The 18,934-nt window shown below is 41.1% G+C and overlaps 1 protein-coding gene across 1 annotated transcript in view; it reads left to right on the top strand.

The window, feature by feature from the left end:
* LOC134219668 (uncharacterized) overlaps window positions 1-18,636 on the top strand; it is a 112,372-nt gene extending 93,736 nt beyond the window's left edge. The window contains 2 exon segments of the mRNA XM_062698472.1: window positions 18,394-18,450; window positions 18,529-18,636. Coding sequence (XP_062554456.1) covers window positions 18,394-18,450; window positions 18,529-18,636 — 165 coding nt within the window.
* The last annotated feature ends 298 nt before the right edge of the window (window positions 18,637-18,934 follow it).

The following is an 18,934-nucleotide window of genomic DNA, read 5'->3' on the forward strand; positions in this document are numbered from 1 at the left end:
TCCTGATGTGCCGGTTGGCACTCGTGTTGGGCTTGTGCGCTTTGAGCGGCACACGGTCGCTTCCCAGTCTACATAAAATCGCACATGGTGCAATACAAGATGCTAAATTGGAGACGATATACATACGTGTTGTGTGGAAAAGTACCTCTATCGCCTGCACTTCAGCATCCTACACGACACCATATACGTTCATGTGTTGAACGGGTTTGATAGGGCCTGCTTATGGACACATGCAGCTTTTTGTAGAGGTTTAACAGAGCCCACTGTCAAACCCCACCACATCCTAGGCAGGCCCCCTAACTCGCAGTGGCCATGGGGAGGGGTCGTCAAGCCCTTGGACATAGTCCCTGCTGCCCCTGCAATGATTAAAATTGATGATTAATGAAAAAACTCAAAACAGTTATGAATATGATTAGTGATTAATGATTAAAAGCAAAAATTCGATGATTAACGATTGATGATTAATGATTAAATCACATTTTTTGTATGATTATGATTAATGAATAAAGATTAAATATCCCATTATTCATTAATCATGATTAAATCTATGATTAATCACTAATGCTCTGATTTTTACATATGCGATGTTTTCGGGATTCGGGCACGGAAAATCAAAATCCCGGCCCCATTTAAAATGCACGGGGACCAAAATCTGGCGGACAATTTTCCTGAGGTGTAAGGTAGCCTTAAGGCTACCTCACACCTCGGGAAAATTTTCCGGCGGATTTTTGTCCCCGTGCATTTTAAATGGGGCCGGGATTTTGATTTTCCGTGCCCAAATCCCGAAAACATCGCATATGTAAAAACACATGGGGAAAAAATCCGCGGATCAAATTCCCGAGGTGTGAGGCTACCTTTAACTAACGAAAATACAAGGAAAACTCGCGACAATCATCTGGTCCATGTCATGATTACGCATTGGATGTGGAACGAGTTATTAATTCTATGGAGCGACTTGTTATATCGTGGAGTAGGAGAACAGAGTTTTAAAGAGAAAAAAAAGTCTAAACAGAAGTCACGAATCAATCTCGTTGCAGAAACAAAAAACACAGATGGTGTTGCTGTGTAACTGACGTTTGTGTTCTTTTTTTTTTATTAACATTCTCAATACACGATAAATAAAAACTTGCAAAAATAGTATTAATGCTTGAATTTTTGTGCAACAGATGGAAGCACTTTCATTGATTTCAGTGTCTCCGGTGAGATGTATGAAAAGTTTTGAACTCGGATATCTTGTTGCTTCTTGCCATCTTTGGTATTACTGAAAGAATTTCGGAAAGAACTCATGAAGGCATTTTCGAAGCAATTTCTGCATTTTCGCATTTCGAAGGCATTTCTGCATTTTCGCATTTCGAAGGCATGCAGGAATTGTTGGAAGAAGTGCTGAAGAAATTCCTATAAGTAATTTCGAAGAAATCCCTTATGCAATATCCGGAAGAATTTATTTGAGGAATTCATGGAATAAATTGCCGAAGACATTTCATTAGGAGCAATTTTCAAAGGAATTCCCAAAGAAATTTCCGAAGGCATTGCTTTAAGCATTTAAAGAATTGCTAAACAATTTTCGAAGAAACTCCTAATGGAATTTCTTGAGGAATTCCTTAAGAAATTTCCGGAGGAATTGCCAAAAAAACTTCCGAAGTAATTTTTAAGGAGTCTTCGAAGGAATTCCTAACGAAATTTTCAAAGGAATTCTCGAAACATTTTTTTGTATGCATTTTATAAGGAATTTCCGAAAGAAATTCGTAAAGGGTTTTCTGAAGAAATCCGTAATGGAAATTCTGAACGAATTATCGGAGAAATTTTGTAAGGAATTTCCGGAAGAATTACCAAAGTAGTTTTCTAAGGTTTTTTAAAGGAAACTTTTCGGAGAAATATCTGGAGGAAATTATAAGGAAATATACCAAGTGGTTTTGTCAATCATATTCAAAAATTGATTTCAAAATAAAAATTAGTTATACCGGACAAAAAGCTGGAAAAGCATTCACAGTAGGGATTTAATTGTTTTGCAAAATTGGTTTGCCAAATAAGTCAACTATCGAAATAACACAAATAAAAAAAAACAAGAAAACTGCACTTGTCATAAGACAACAATAGTTTGTACAATCCAATTTAATTCCCCCACTTATTTGTACCTTGACGGATATGTATTTCGACCTCAACAGTAAGGTCGTCTTCAGTGTCTCGTACTTGACTCGACTTAAGTACGACCAATTAATTCCACCACGTTCTATTGCCTTACGTATACGTATTTCGTAAGGCCATTTTCAGTGTTTCGTACTTTACTCGACTCGACGCGTGGCAAAATTATGATCGGCAACTTTTTCGTGCTTTGATGTTTTTCCAATGCCTTTGATGAAACTGAATAGGAACAAGGTGCTTTTAGGAAGATGTTGCGTGTGCTACTTGGGATATTTTTAAATCGTCCGCATAAAGCTGTTTTCCGGAGCTCAGGTTGTTACACAGATCATTAACACAGATCATGAGCGGACCTAGAATATTGCCCTGCGGTACTCCATAGGGAATGTGATAGGCATCAGACTTGGCGCCATGTACTTTGACGAAAGCCTTGCGAGAGGATAAGTACGATTTTAACCACCGAGATCCAAGTAGGTAAATATGGGTAAGTATGCAAGTATGAGTTTGTTGCAGGTAAGTCGATAAAATTAATAAATTTAGTGAACTTAGTGCAATCTTTGGCTGTATGAGTAAGGAAGTCATACCCACTGCTGTTATGCGGTTCGTAAACGTCGACTGTGTGAGAGCTCTTGGGGCAGCACAGTGTGGAATTAATGAGATTAACCGTTCTACCACTGAACACATGGTCACCATTTTCAAAATGTGTACTGTAGAAATGTCACGAGTACAACATTGTTTTCTAGTTGATTCATTCGAACTGTTACCTCTTTTAATTTAAATGGTGTTAACCAGAATGTTTATTAATTTACATTAGAAATCGAATTCGAACGAACATAGACAAAAATACCTATGTGTAAATATTTTCATGGACTTTAAAAATGCTTTCAACTCTGTGGATCGTGAGCATCTATGCAGACGTTCTTGGAAATAACAAATATAAATAACAAATTCTCAAATAATAGTGAATTTTATTTGAGTAAATTAAAATGTACGATCAATCAATCAATAGCAATTATTTTTTTTAAATCTCATTACTAGACCATTTTTTTCAAACCTCCTATTATTTTTTTGTGTTCCTCGTTGAGTTCAGTAAAGAGTTCAATTGGCAAGGCTATGAAGATTTTGGGTGTTTCATGTTACTCCAAAGGGTATTTTATCCACTCCCACATCGTGGACATGGCATGATTTACTATTGTATACAAGTTAGCTTACATTTTTATACTACACATTTCCATACACCCAGCTATATGCTATATTTATGTATATAAGAAGCAACAAAACAGCCCACATTTCATAACCCTACGCCAAACTGGGGACAAAAGGCTTCGCACATGTATAGCTATTTCGTGTTTCCTTTTTTTTGTTTCGACGACAGAGTTCTGTCGCCCCCATCATCGCATTTTTGTATTCCACAGCAGGGATTGGTCCCCGTCCCGGCTACAGTTCCATCACAGAGTCATAAAAGCGCACCTAAAAACCTCATCGTCCTACCAGCTAGAACTCAGTCCTCACATATTGCGCTTGCCATGTGATGGTGGAAAATGTGCTCATGCCCACCCACCACCTCTGCTTTGGTCATCACACTCAGCGACACCAGTCAGTGCCAGACCACGTCGACGAATGCGCGAACAAAAAACCTCCGCACTGGCACATGACAAGAAGGAATGTGTGCCATTTTTCTTATTTTTTATGTACACCCGTTTCCCGAATGTGACGTGAATACATAAAAGTTTTTCGTAAAGCTTTGAACTGAACGAACGAACTAACCAACCAGCCAACCAGAGTCACAGAGCAGCGAATGGGAATGCGAATGAAATGTGCGCATTTCTTATTTGCCATTTCTCCCCCAAACGAAAACGAGGAGAAATTTCCACAGCAGCAACATAAAAAAATATCGCACAAGAAAACGGTTTGATAAACCATATAGAGCATGAGGGTATAGGAACTGAACGTGCACTGTGTACATAGGTACCGAGCAGGAAGCGAGCGGAATTCGCAAATACCCTGCCAGGCTGCTATATTTCTATGACACATGTACCACGAGATAAGACGGGACTTGCGAAAAACCCACCCTGTCACAACCGCCGCCCACCGTGACCCATACGACGCGATGAACGACGGTGACACGACGATACGAAAGGGTGTAGGGTGTTCCAACCCACCCACTACCAGCAGCAGTAGCACCGGCAGCAGTGAGATGGGAAAGAGATGTATTCGAGGGAAATTCGCGTGTGCTAAAACAAGCTAGTGTGGGTGCGCGAAACTTTCTTCGCTTGAATCTGTCAGTACGCGGTGCTCCTGTTAGTTCGCTGTATATTTTTATTGAGTTTTTCTTATTTGTACCAAGGCTAACTAAAATTCTTCAATTTCTATTTTTCAGTCGAAAGCAATCATCATATGTTTTATTTTTTATTTGACCTAAACGAGGCCATTACCAACGAGCAAGTTAACATAATAAAAAACCGGACGAAAGAAATTCTCGGACTAACAGATAGTGAGGAAACAAAAGGAATTCAGGTCAATATGCACAATTCTTCTTCATTCAGGTTACATCCCCGACTGGGACATTGCCGCCTTGCAGCTTAATGTACATTAAGCACTTCTACAGTTATTAACTGCGAGGTTTCCAAGCCAAGTTACCATTTCTGCATTCGTAGTTGTATATCATGAGGCTAACACGATGATACTTTTATGCCCCAGGAAGTCGAGACAATTTCCAAACCGAAAATTGCCTAGACTGGCATCGGGAATCCCAGCCACCCTCAGCATGGTCTCACTTTGTAGCTACGTATCTTACCGCATCTTACCACACAATAATATGCTCAATAGATAACGAAAATAATTACAACAAAAAACCCTGATTGATCCATTTAACGGTGTTTGTGGCTTTTTTACTTTTACTGTAGTCAACATTTTTAAATGTCTTGATTTTCCGATGCAAATTATCTAAAATGCGCACATTTATTCATGAACATTCGATCACAGTAACACCGCGAACCCTCCTTATGAGTGGAAAACGGCACCAGAATGATGTACGCGCTCGGATGCTTACCACTGTGCTGTGCTTTCCAAGGCTTCACAGGAGATGATATGGCCCCAGCAGTGCCGAGAACCGAACGCAGTTGGAGGTGAGAGCTATGGGGTCGCGCCTTGACGCAAGAGTCGCCCTTTCGTGCCGTGCCGATTCCATTCCGTTTCGTCTGTGTGTATGGTGAAAAAGTTTTCCATTCTTGCCATGTAAATAATATTATTTTCCCAGTCGTCTTCGGAGCCAGATCTGCCTGAACAACACTGGTGGTGCGAGCGGTGAGGTCGGGTGGTGGGTTGGTGGCAGCTTGGCAGCAATATATGGAGCTTGGGCTGTGCGAGATACGAGAAGGACCCTAAAAATGATGATGGAAAATGAGGAGAAAAGTTTCCTGCGCGCAGTTTGCTGCCCCGGGTAAAGGGGGTATTTCTGTTGTTCAGTTTGTGCCATTGTTTCTGATGGTGCTGTTTAGTGGATAGATAAGACCTAGAACGAGTTCCAATCTAATAAAAGTGTAATTTTTCTCTTCTGTAGAGTTGTCTCGAGAGTTGCTGCGAGCGAAATGGACAAAGAGTCAGCAATTGGACTGGACGAGTTACGAAATGTTGTTGCATAAGTTCTTCACGGGGCTTTACAATGTAGCAGTAATGAAACGTGGAATAAATATCAGTCGAATTCAGTTTGACTGGAATCATTTATTTCTATGAGAATCTTGGCAAAAATTACAAAAAATGTAAGGTCTGCAATTTTTCTTCGGAAAAGTGACTTTGGCCATACAATTTATAATTATTTTTTTGTGGGGTTTGTGCCAAATCAACCAAAAATGCTAGTTGAAGTAAAATGAAATATGGTTGTGTTTACCACATTTTTTCTCCGTGTACCCATGTAACAATTTAGGTCAAATCGATGTTTTATAGCATTCTTTAAAACCTAGAATATTTAGAAAATTGTCTTACACACACTTTCACTCCAACATGTTCAGTTATTTACAGCATGTCATCGAAACAGGAAGTACTGCGGCGCGCATTGTACAATTCTTTTAAGAGAATCAAAGAACGTAGGAGTACACGATGAACAGTTTTAAGCGTGAAAATGTTTCAAAAATTGTCATAGGAATTATTTGGTCTCCTGAGCTCTATTGTATACAATGGTGATTGAAAGGCATCTCGCAGCATCTCATCAACAGGCTCAAAAGCAGCATCCGCAGCAGCTGCGCCACACGGTGGACCACGCTATTTAGTGGCCACCTGTTAATGATCAACTTACACTCATGTACATACAGAGGCGCATCCACGTTTCAAGTCGTGGGTAGGGTAAACAGGAGAAATGCCAATTTGGATTACAATCCTGGTGCTGAGAAATCGATGCCCATTTTACAAATAAACAATTCTACTTAATATAAAAGATTTGAGCGATGTTCAATGTAGGATATGGAGGGCAAAATTAATTCGTCAATCTTCGCTATAAGAGGGATGGTAATGTACAGGTCTTGGAAAACGACTAAATATTTCATATTACGACGCTACTTCAAGACATAAAGACGAAAACAATTTTCACTTAAACGCGCTCTTAATGAGTATTCAAAAACGATAACGCGTGCACTCAAAGTGTTTCGATTGATAAGCGAAAGCACATTCCATCAGGTACACTAGGGTCGCTTTTTACACGGGTTGTTTTTTTTTATGTTCAAACAGGATTTCGGGATCAACGCGGATTTTTCGCCAAATTCTTCAACGCGTATCCGGATTCGGATCCGTGAACACGTGGATTTTCGATTAGGTCGTTTTAAACGCGGTTTTTGGGTTTTCTCGCAACTTCAACTTCTTGTATTTCAAGACAAAATTTTCAAAACGACAAATCTGCTTCTGTAATAACAAATATTCGAACGTCGATTTGACTAATCTGATAGCACTCCCACGCAAACCAACACTATCAATAGGTAGGTAAAGATTTTGGCGGTGTCAGGCCATTAGGCCGAAGGTCATTTGGCCAAAGGTCATTAGGCCGAACGGTCATTAGGCCGAACGGTCATTAGGCCGAATGGCCATTAGGCCGAACTAGCGAAAAGAAGCAAGAAGTCCACAATGAGAAGTTCTTTCTTCACCTTACCTCTTCTTCCTTCTACCTTCTTGCATCTTCCTTCTTCTTTCTTCCTTCTTTTTTCTTCTTTCTTCCTTCTTCCCTCTTCCTTCTTCCTTATTCGTTCTTCCTTCTACCTTTTTCCTTCTTTCTTCTTCTGTTTTCCTTCTTCTTTCTTTCTTCTATCTTCTTTCATTTTCCCTCTTCCTTCTACCTTCTTTATTATTCCTTCTTCTTTATTATTTCTTCTTTCTTCCGTTTTCTTCCTTCTTCATTTTTCTTCTGTTTTCATCCTTCTTTCTTGCTTCTTCCTTGTTCCTCCTGCCTTCTTTCTTCTTTATGATTTCTTCTTCCTTCTTTCTTCTTCCTTCTTCCTTCTTTCTTATTCCTTCTTCCTCCTTTTTCCTTCTTCTTTTTCACTTCTGACTCATTGCGCACTACTAACTTCTCACTCCCCAGTTCTCATTCGGCCTAATGACCGTTCGGCCTAATGGCCTTCGGCCTAATGACCCAGCATCGGTTTTGGCTACCTGTTAATGGCGTTGGTTTGCGCCGAAGTGCTATCAGAGTCGTCAAATCGACGTTTGAATCTTTGTTTATAAAAGCAGATAAGTCGTTTTGAAAATTTTGTCTCGATTTCACACGCTCCAGCGGCTTTTAAATAATCACGCTTATATCGACAGAAACGACGCGTTCGAGAAGTGCACGACCCATCAAATTCACTGTCTCGTGACTAGGAAAAAACTCTCCCGCCTGTGGACGCTGCACATTCTTGGTGTTGGTTCCAGAACGGCCCGTGAAATAAAGCAGAAGGAACTCTGGTGAAGCTACATATTTCTTTAGAACTATGTTTCTAACTTTTTTGTTTTAAATATCGTTTTAGTCATCATGTATATTAAATCAAAGATATTCAAATGGTTTTCTTTTGAACTGTTGTCCTTTGTACCTCAGAAATTTTCAGAAAATTCTTTGGATCCGCTCCCAGGAAATCGAATGATCGTCAATTAATCCTTTGGGGCACATAACCAAAATCCCTTTTAGACCAGATTTCATGCGGGCTTGAGGATGTTTGTGATGTCTTAGATTAATCTGTCCAGGATTCTACAAAACTTTTTCCCGCAGATTTCTATTAATCCATTAACGTCGTCATATATAACGTCAAAGTCTCTAAAATTGTGGGTATACTTTTGTTGAAATGGTAATCAGACCTACCAGATAGTATTGCAACAAAAATAATTATCTAAATCCAAAATGATATGTTCTGACCAGAACCATGGGTAGGACGATGCCTTGACTGTCCCACCCAGGAAAATTCGTGCGTAGGATATGTCCTACTTGTCCTACCCAACCCCGGCGCCACTGTGTACATTAGGGTGGTTCAAAAAATCGATTTTGCCCCACAGTGCTCATCTGATTCTTTACCATGTTCTGAGTGTCCTCTAAAAATTTGAGCTCATTTGGATTAAAAATGATTTAACACAAGCCGTTTCAAGTTTGCATGCAAATTAATATGGGGAAATTTATTTTTTCATTATACTGTTAATGACGTTTCCCCATTAAGCGCAGGTTTAAAGAAAACCTACATAGCTAAAAAGGATACTCAACAGCTTTCATCCAACGAAAACCGCATGTTGATTAATCGTCCCAATAATTAGTAATCGATCAGAGGACACTCAGAACATGGTAAAAAATCAGATGAGCACTGTGGAGCAAAATCGATTTTTTGAACCACCCTAGTGTACATACATACATATAAACTAACAACCGGAGCCCAGGGAGTGCCAATTGGCACATCATGATCAATACCAGTGAGTCCTGATTACGGAATTCTGGCCGCGTGTTAACAGACCTTGTCTTGGGTATAGTAATATTGTGAAAGTGAGGGCTGGAAGTCTGAGATTCTACTCTCTTAGTAGAGCCAGGTGACACTGACTCGAAGCGGCAAGTGGGCTAATTGCTAGGCTGTGTTTCTAAAACCGTGGCGGGCCTTGAAGCACGCTGCCCAATCCTGCCATCAAGCTTTGCCTACTGGGTGGGAGTAGGCTCAAATGCCTTTTCCTGACTTGCGCTGATCTGGCTCTGAACACGTAAGTGTAAACCCTTGCAAGGCCTCCCTGGGATCCATGGGATCATTAAAGGCGACTACTCCAGTAGGATTCGACAGCAGCCACAAGGGGGACCCAATTAAAATGAGTGAATCCAAAAATAATTCTTTTGACGATGCGTTAGGCATGGAGGTGGTAAACCCCTTTGCCAAGGGGGGTTTGGCGAGGTCTCCTCCCAGGGAGGCGGAGAGCGAAATGACGGAGGCTGCAACTAGCAGCACCACATTCTATCCAGCAGTGATGGGATAAAGCCCGGTGGGTCACTACCTGGGATGCGGGTGGTCGCCGAGTAACTCCATGATATCATCGAGTTCACGAGCGCAAGGCAGAACATCAGTAAGGAACTAAAACAGAACATTCGGATGCTCCGCCAGACTGTTCAAGTCGCAAGACAAGAACAAGATGCCTTTATCAGGCGGGTGGTGGGAAGAGAGAAGGCCAATAAAGTTGCCCAAACTGATTCCTTCTCCTTCCTTGGAGAAGCCATTGCGGCCAATGAAGAAAAGATAGCGCTTAACCCGAAACGGCTCAGGTAGCAATCCGGCGAAGGCGCTCACAGCAAAGCCAATTAACGTGCGACTTTAAAAGCCAAACGTCGTCTAGACGGAGCAGATCGGGGCGCAAAGGAGCCTGAAGGGCGTCGGCCCGAGAAGACGACTTCTCGGCCCAAAAGGCGAAAGGCACTAGCCAGACGCAAGTCGCCGGCCCGCAAGAGAGTACCAGCCGACCGGTGCCACCGGCACAAGGGTCCGAAAACCCCTGGCAGCTAGTCAGTAGGACAAAGCGGAAGTCGGAATCTCGACCAGCAAAGAAAGGCGAGGCCTTGTTGAAAACTGATAAAGATAGGTACGCCGAAGTCCTTAAATCGATGTGGGCGGCCGAAAAGCTGTTAGCGCTGGGTGAGACCGTGCGAAGCGCAGACGTACCAAGACCGATGAGATGATCTTGGTTCTGAAACGCGGAGCGTAAGCTAGTGAGATGAACTATAGGAAGCAGGCCGAATAGGTCTTGGGTCGTCTCTGCCGTCAGAGACCAGTGCGGTACAGAGATCGAGAAGTACGCTTTAGAGGCGGTCCCTTTGGTACGCAGGTAGCCTACCTTGGGTTTCTGGTTGAGGAAGCTATAAAAGTAATGGAGCGAGGGAAGTTGAAGATCGGCTGGTCGGTATGCCAAGTAAGCAAACTCCAGCCACCTTCAGTGGACAGTCGGGGCACAAGGCCTACAACTGTAAGGGTCCGGACCGTAGCAACCTGTATCGTCGTTGTGGTGAGGAAGGACACAAGCGTTACTAGAGGCGCTAGCGAAGCTCTACGCAGTGCTAGTCAATGATGCTTAACGTTTGTCAGTCCCGGTCTGGCACCAGATTCGAACTGGAGGGTGGACTAGGGTTACACCCATAGTGATTATTTAGCAATTCGCTTTAAGATCAACTATGGCATGCAACATCCGAGGTCCGGGAATCCCTGTCTGGTCCGTGGGTGGAGAATCAATCATTTCGAAAGCGAAGCTTTCACCGCAGCCCTGGGACTGGAAGCCAACACTGAAGGTCTAAGCGGGGATATGTTGGTAGCTGTCCTATCACGCGCGTGCGACGCCACCATGCCGAGGAAAGCTTTGCCGAGAAATGGCAGGCGGTATACTGGTAGAGTCCGGAGTTTGCGGCCCTTCGATCAACCTGCCTCAAGGCTAGACGAAGGATGGAACGTGCCCGCACCGAGGATTAAAGAGCGGACCGCCGTGAAGTGTTTTGAGCTGCGAAACTGGCCTAAGGGCCATCAAGACCGACCGGTCCCCGGATAGGTTGGCGAGGATTATCGAGGTACTGTTCCCGTCCCGAGTCACAAGTTTCTGGCCTCTTGCACCGCAAGGCAATATGGGTGCGATCGCAATGGTGGTTCCGGTGACGAACGAAGAATTACTCGCGGTGGCCAAATCCCTGGTAACAAAGCTCCGGGGCCTGATGGAGTTCCGAGCAGCGCTCTCAAGACAGCAATCATAGTGAATTCGAACATGTTCAGGCTAGCTATACAGAGATGCCTTGACGATTGAATTCCCCGAAAGCTTAGCTTAGACTGACTGTACATATCAATGGTTTCTACTCCGTGATTGATCAGAACTGGTGTAAATTGCACTTCGATCCAATTAAATAGTGGTTGGGATTTACCATCTATTCTCCAAGTACACATTTCAGCAGCTCCCAAATGTTGATCAATAACGGCGCCGGTCAAGTCCTTACAGTCAGTTGGAAAAGGAAGGGAATGTTATTGTGTGGTTATTGTTGCTACTAGAGACCGAGAATACCTCTGCATCTCCACAATAAACCACGGGAAGGGAGATGTGTTAGTTGGAAGGGATAATCAGAAATATAGATCGGGATTCATCATGAAAAGTGATATGATCTATGCCACTTCTATTCTACTATTTAATACGGTTTCTATATACAGTCGACTCTCCACATCTCTAGATAGGGGGAATCGAAGAATGGAAGAAACATTGAAATGGGTACTCAAATGCTCGTTACTATGAGAAACGACAACAAAACAAATGTCACTTCTTGTTTTGTTGGCTCTGTTATTGCCCAAAGGTGGTCTAGTAGCCTAGAAATTTGAATATATCGACATAGGGAGAGATAATTTTGAACAAAATATGAATAGAACACATCGAGATTCTAAAATGCAAAAACTACTGTACAGTCAACTCTCCACATCTCGATATCTCTCCCTATGTCGATGGTTTCCACGGTCCCTTCAATCCACATAAATTTTTGTTTTCTACATCTCGATAATCTCCCTATCTTTATATCTCTCTATACACCTAACTGAAAACCGACACAATACAGTAAATTGGAACAAATTCACATGACACCCATTCTTCGGCAACTTTCAACACAATCACTCGCGGAAACTACTTAAACTACTATTATGACTTTTCTGACTGTGGCAGCCAAAATCTTGAAAACGGACGGATAATAACACTAAAATTTGAGAAGCAAAAATTTTTAACGTCATATATGCACGACATACTACGATCCTTCCGCCTTGATGATTGAATTCCCCGAAAGATGGAAAAAGCGGAAATTTGTGCTATTGCCGAAGCCGCCAGGAAACCCATCGGCATATTGACCAATCTGGCTTATCCAGCTTTTTACGCAGCTAATGCTATAAATTCTGAATCACCCCCTTTGACGTTTGCGTTGTCCACCATAATTTTTATAATTGGGTCAAAGTGTGCTCTGCTATTTTGGAAAAAAAAAATGTTTATTCACAGAAACGTCAAAAATTTACAATTGATGCTGAGTCCATATAGCTAACATTAATTTATCAACATATTATTTAATCCATTTAGATACATAATTACTAATTCCTTATTAATTTCAGTTCTCAATAGAGGTCGACCGGCTATGGCATAGTTAATTCTGCTCGGAGGATCAATTAAATTCTCAGGTGTTTTGATGCAAAACAAATTAATACTGCAGTATATGGAAATCTGATTCGTATGAGAAAGTAGAGGATTTGCAATTCTATGGAAAATTAAAATAAGTTGTCCTGTTCATCGGTATTTTTCCTGAGCTAGGATTGACCGGATGTCTCGGCCAAATTTTCATCAGGTTCCTTCAGGTTGTCATTGCTGACGTGGCATGTTGATGGTGATAAGTGAAAGCATTGTGATAAGGAGTAAATGCTCGAAATATTTTGTTCAGTTATTTAAAGTTAGAATGGATTCATGTTCTAAACAAAAAACGACGTTAATTTCGCTTCAATCTAGAACCAGTTCGAGATAATAGATAAAAAGAGCCCTCTCTCGAATTTTTTCTTCTTTTCAAAAATCATTCTCAATATTTCCAAAATATCGAGAACGTTACCAAATGACACATATTTGAACTTTTTCTTCGAGTAGAATTATTCAGTTTACTCTACTTTTAGAGAAATAAACATAGTTATGGACATTTTATTCACCATCCCGTAGTGCTTACCCTCTGAACCAAATTAAAAACCTAGGAGGTAAAAAAATTTGTACATATTTTTTAATGGATCATCATTTGGTTGAGAAATGTGGAATAAATGCTTGGTATTGGAAACAATTAAATGCCGGCGGTAACTACTTTTTGTTGCATGGGCTGAGAATTTTTCGGCTATGTGTATTACGCTACATAAAACGTTCTATACTCAATTCCAAATTAATTAACATCTTGGAAACTAAGTCTAAGTTACTCTTGCTTGAATTCTGAAAATAAATCATAAGTTAGATGTCTTTTTACATTAAAAACTAAACTAAAATCCTGGAAAACTTGCACTCGTGATTTCAAAACATTTCCAAGCGAAAAAATATGACAGCCAAATACAGTGAGTCCAAAAAGTATTCGTCTAGCTGTGCGTTTTCTAGAAAATGTCAAAAATATAATCTAGTAAGCTCAAAAAAATAAAACTATCGATTACATTGTGTAGCAAAATAATCAATTCATCTTTATTGTTAAAAATCAAACAGAAGAATAAAACAATAACAAAAACAAAGGTAACAAACCATAACAATTCATTAAATACAGGCTCAAAAAGTATTCGTCTATTCAGGTTTAGCGCGCTTTTGAAACGAAAACAGGAGTTGTAGAATGGAATTCAATATTTCGTTGGATTCCCCTGTGTATCTATGACGGGCTGTAGTTCTTGTGGCATGCAACTGACCAAATTAACCGTAACGGGAGACGGAATATTCTTCCATTCTTCTTTCAACACTAATTTCAATTCGTTGTTGTTGGAAATATGACTTTCACGAATTTCACGAAAAGTTTGTCGTCCAGAACCTTCAAATGGAGTTAAATTGGATTCATATCTGGGCTCTGAAGAGGCGTTTAGAGTTGATTGGGATATTATAGAGTAGCTACAGCTTAGTATTTTGGGCTGTGTGCTCGAGGTAGTTATCACCCCGTAAGATGTATTTTCCTTGTAAGCCTAAGTAATTTCTCAGCAATGGAGTTCAAATTTTCTTTCAAAATGCAGATGAACATTTTGTGATACATAATTCCTTCAATAATGTGAAATTTTCCCACACCTGTTGCGCTCAAGCACCTCAGAGACCATGACGGAGCCCCCACCATGCTTCACTGCTCAAAAGAAATTCTGCGCCTGTATCTCAATATTCCTTTTCCGCCATACCATACATCGGCCATTTGATCCAAATATGCTGTACTTGCTTTCGTCAGATAACATGACTTGATTCCGAAAGTCATACTTCTTCCAGCAAGATTTTTAGCTGAAATCGAGCTGTTTTTGATAATTTGATAGCTCACTTGAATTTTCTTCTGTGATACTCGCCCATTATACCCATACTTTTCACAGGTATTTCTGTTCGTATTGGTTCATATCTGAGCACTTCTTCTCTCCAACTCACTTGCCTATATGGGTGAACTCGTTTTTAAGGATTTTTTTATTTTCCGCACAAAAATCGCTCATCGATATCAGTTTACCATCGCTGACGACCACTCTGTTATTGGTTTTAATAGATTTTGTGGCGCTGATGCGACCAATCCCCAATTAAATGGTTGAATTCTTGCTACCCTTGGTCTACCCACATTTCATGCAAAGTCATAAGTCAACTTGCACTAATTATGCAGGCGTAGAATAAGTTTTTTTTCATTGGGACTCATCTTTTTACTTTTTCCACCCATGGTGCTTGTATTTTCCGCGCCAAGTTCAAACAAACCAACAAACACATTATTTAATCTGTCATTGAGTATTGACAAAATGTTGCTAGACATCACTAGAGTGTGCTAGTGTAATTACATGCGAATAAAACTATTATATTCGTGTTTCGCTCGATTATTTGCTGAATAGACGAATACTTTTTGAGCAAGCGAAATTGACGAACTTTAGATATTCTCTACATACCAGAAAAAGTAATTGAAATTTCTATTTGTTTTTCAATAATAATCATGTGTTGATAAGTTTTCTACCAAATTTAGAAGAAAGTTTTTTGATTTCACTTCTATCACGCCTAAGTTTTACATATTACTAAAAAATATGCAGCTAGACGAATACTTTTTGGACCCACTGTATATCAATAGATTGTTGATTCATGGCTACTGAGATAAAATTAAAGTATTCTGTCCACAGCAAGTGTCAAAATCGATTCACCCCTTGCAAATTTATAGCTAGCGTAAAAAGCTGGATAGACACGACGGACACGACCTCAGCAGGCTGACCCCGTAAGCAATTTCCAGAACCGGGTACTATTATACGAGACCGATGCCGGTCAGAGCAGCGTACCTATTACCGCAGGAGTTCCTCAGGGTTCAATACTGGGCCCGGTATTATGGAATCTTATGTATGACGGGGTTCTGAACCTAGAGTTCCCTCTGATGTACCTTTGAAGGTCTACGGGGAGTCAATTCCAGAGGTAGAACTGACCGCAGCATACGCGATCAGCACGGTGGACGATTTAATGAGCGCTAGAGGTCTGGAGCTCGCTCAACATAAGACGGAGGCGGTTATCGTCAACAAACCGCAAGTCGGTTCAACATGCAGTGATTCACGCGGGTGAAGTCGCGATCGCATTAAAGCAGAGTTTGAAGCTTCTTGGGGTCGTAATAGACGACAAGCTGACCTTCGCCAGCCATCCCAGCAAACACAAGATCGTATATCCCTTGTACACTTATTCACTATCATATGCAAGAGGGCTTCAACTGCTATTGCGGCATTAACGAAGATGATGTCCAACAGTTGCAAGGTGTGTGCCAGTCGACGTAGGTTACTGGCAGGCGTTGCCGTATCTATTCTTAGGTACGGCGGCCCGTCATGGGCGAGAGCTCTGGGGGTAACCTGTTACCTTCGGAAGCTGGAAAGCACATACCGCTTGATGTGTCTCAGAGTGATATCTGCCTACCGCACGATATCACACGATGCAGTCTGCGTGATTGCGGGCATGAGACCGGTCGGGCTGGTCATCCGGGAAGACGAGGAGTGTTTCGAGCTACGTGGCACCACAGGAGCCCGCAAACGCATCAGGGTGACTTCGGTTGCCAGATGGCAGTGCGAGTGGGATAACTCTTCTAAAGGTAGGTGGACCCACCGGCTGATACCCAACATATCGAGCTGGGTGGGGAGACCCCATGGGGAAGTTCACTTCCATCTGACACAATTCCTTTCAGGCCACGGCTGCTTCCGGCAATAAGGTACACTGGGGGAAGTGAAAAAGGAAAAATCGATAGTTCATGTTCAAATTATTGTAAAAGCAATTTAAATGATCTAAATGCATTCAATCATTATGGGCTCTCAAAAGCAGTCTATTTTGCACCAATTGTGCGGTTATTTATACAATTTAAGTCGCTTGAAATTTGAAAAAATATATTCGAAATTTAGGAGTTATTTTTCCACTTACTTCTGTGGAATGGGGTAAGTGGAAAACCCAAGTTACCTTGACCTTCAATTGTGATGAGTAGTAGTATATGATTGAAATCAAGACGGTAATTGCTCTGGGTATCTTTTGTTGAATAATTTTATTGGATTAAAGGAATAGGTCCCCAAGGAATTCTCGTAATAGCTAGGGGATGGTTGGTTGTGCCTTCTCGAACACTAAGTCTCGCGCTTAGTTTCAAAGGGGCGTAACTGTGTTGATCGATTTCTGGTTTGGTGTGATAAAGGATGATAAAGGATGATTGTATGTTCGTATGTCCTCGTTTCGACGTCGAAAGAAGAGCTATGCTAGACGTTTGCGGTCGGGACACAACCCTGGATACCCTTACCCAGAGGGAAGCGGTGGAGAAGTGGAACGCAGTTTTGACTGCAAACACTCAGATTGCCTGCAGCTTGCAGAGAATCTGGCGCGCCAAGCAGCAGTCGACAAGCATGACTAACTTGTGATTGGTTAGTTAGAGCGAAAACAGGCTGAGCGCGGGGAAGTGAATAAGAGGTTTGCACATGTTTGCACAACGGCAGTTGCCACCACGCCGTCTTCACGAAAACATGAACCGCGTTTAAACAAGTGCAGTTTTCCCGTGTGCAAGTTCGCACTCAAACATGCATACTAGATCCAAACCGAGTTCATCATAAACCGAACCAAAATCGCACCCGGTTTGAACACGAGTGTGCGCCCAAGTTCAAACACACGGGTTTGAACATGGAAGTTTTAACATCAGTTTACACACAGCATGCTGTTCATCTGTTCATATTGGTCAAGTGGTTTCTCTTCTTGAGTAGCGGTGATGACCTAGTGGTAACTCGTTTGGCGTTCACTTAGTGCACTAGTGTTTGAATCCTTGTCTTTGGATTTTTTTTAAGGAATAGCACATGAATAGTTTTAGTTTTATAAATGCCACTTTTCAGCCCTTGTCAGGTGGTTTGCACTTAGTTGCACAGATATCTCAATATCACAACAATTTGTTTACTCAACATATTGCATACAATCTTCAGATATTATTCTTAATGTTCATAACAACTGAATATTATGTGCATTTTCCCGGTAAGACAACCGGAAGCCTTACATTAATGATTATTTAAAGTGTCCTTGCGTTTATGTTCTAAACGAGGTAAAATACATAAGTCTCTGTTCGTCTGTCTAAAATGTAGCCCCCAATTATTTTATATCCGTTACATATGCAAGCATGCATTTTGTTTTGTTAGATACGATGGGATTTGCATATCGTGAATAAAATATAGATGTTGATTCCAAAAAGTTCTAATACACACTTTTAGTGGGGGAGGGAGGTTGGTAACCAAAAATTCAAATTGATAGAAATTTAAAAAGATAGTAGGGTGCCTTTCATAATGTATTCTATATTGCTATGTATAAATAATACGCCGATGACATTATGCAATATAAAGAAAATTCACAAACGATGGAGCTCCAGTTCAGAAATGAGCCCACAAATCCTTAAACATAAAATCCTTATAAACTACATGGCTCTCATGAAAGATAAAATCTCCAATTATGACAATCTAAAAATTACGAAACTGGAATTAAAGCCCCGTTGATCATAAGGATCTTCAAACAGGTCGAAAACCCTCTCTCTGGAATAAAGAAATCTCTATGCAACCCAGAACTTCGCTTCAGATTCTCGGTATATTTATCAAGTACTACCAAGTACTACCGAGTACTACCTACCGCAAAGTAAGTTGAATGAATTATCCCCATATAAACGTGTCAGAAAAATCTTATCCCAAAATTTTAGAAGTATGAACTAATCAGTTTTTGGTGGTTGCAGAATCCCGAAATCCTAAGAAGAATTGCTTTCAGAACCTCGAAAATGGAACAAAAAGCTCCACTCAGAGCCGATTCGAACCTAAGACGTCCTGAATAAAGGCCTGAATCAAGACCTCACCTCTATAAACGCTTCGTTATGCAAGTGCGAAAAATGTGCACAACATGTTTCAATTTTTCAATCATACCTTCATTGAATTCTCTTATTCGAGATATGAATAACAAAGCTGGGAAACGTGGAGAATCAACAATAGTTTCCCTAGCAACCCGTTCATTTACTCAAGCGTAGCATTCTCGTGTGTAAGCGCACATGTTTGAACCCAAGTTTAAACTCGATGTTTGAACATTGTACATTGCACCTGGGTGTATCGGAGTTCAAGCTCGTGTTCAGATT

This window comes from Armigeres subalbatus, chromosome 3, assembly GCF_024139115.2.
Source record: "Armigeres subalbatus isolate Guangzhou_Male chromosome 3, GZ_Asu_2, whole genome shotgun sequence".
Lineage (NCBI taxonomy): Eukaryota > Metazoa > Arthropoda > Insecta > Diptera > Culicidae > Armigeres > Armigeres subalbatus.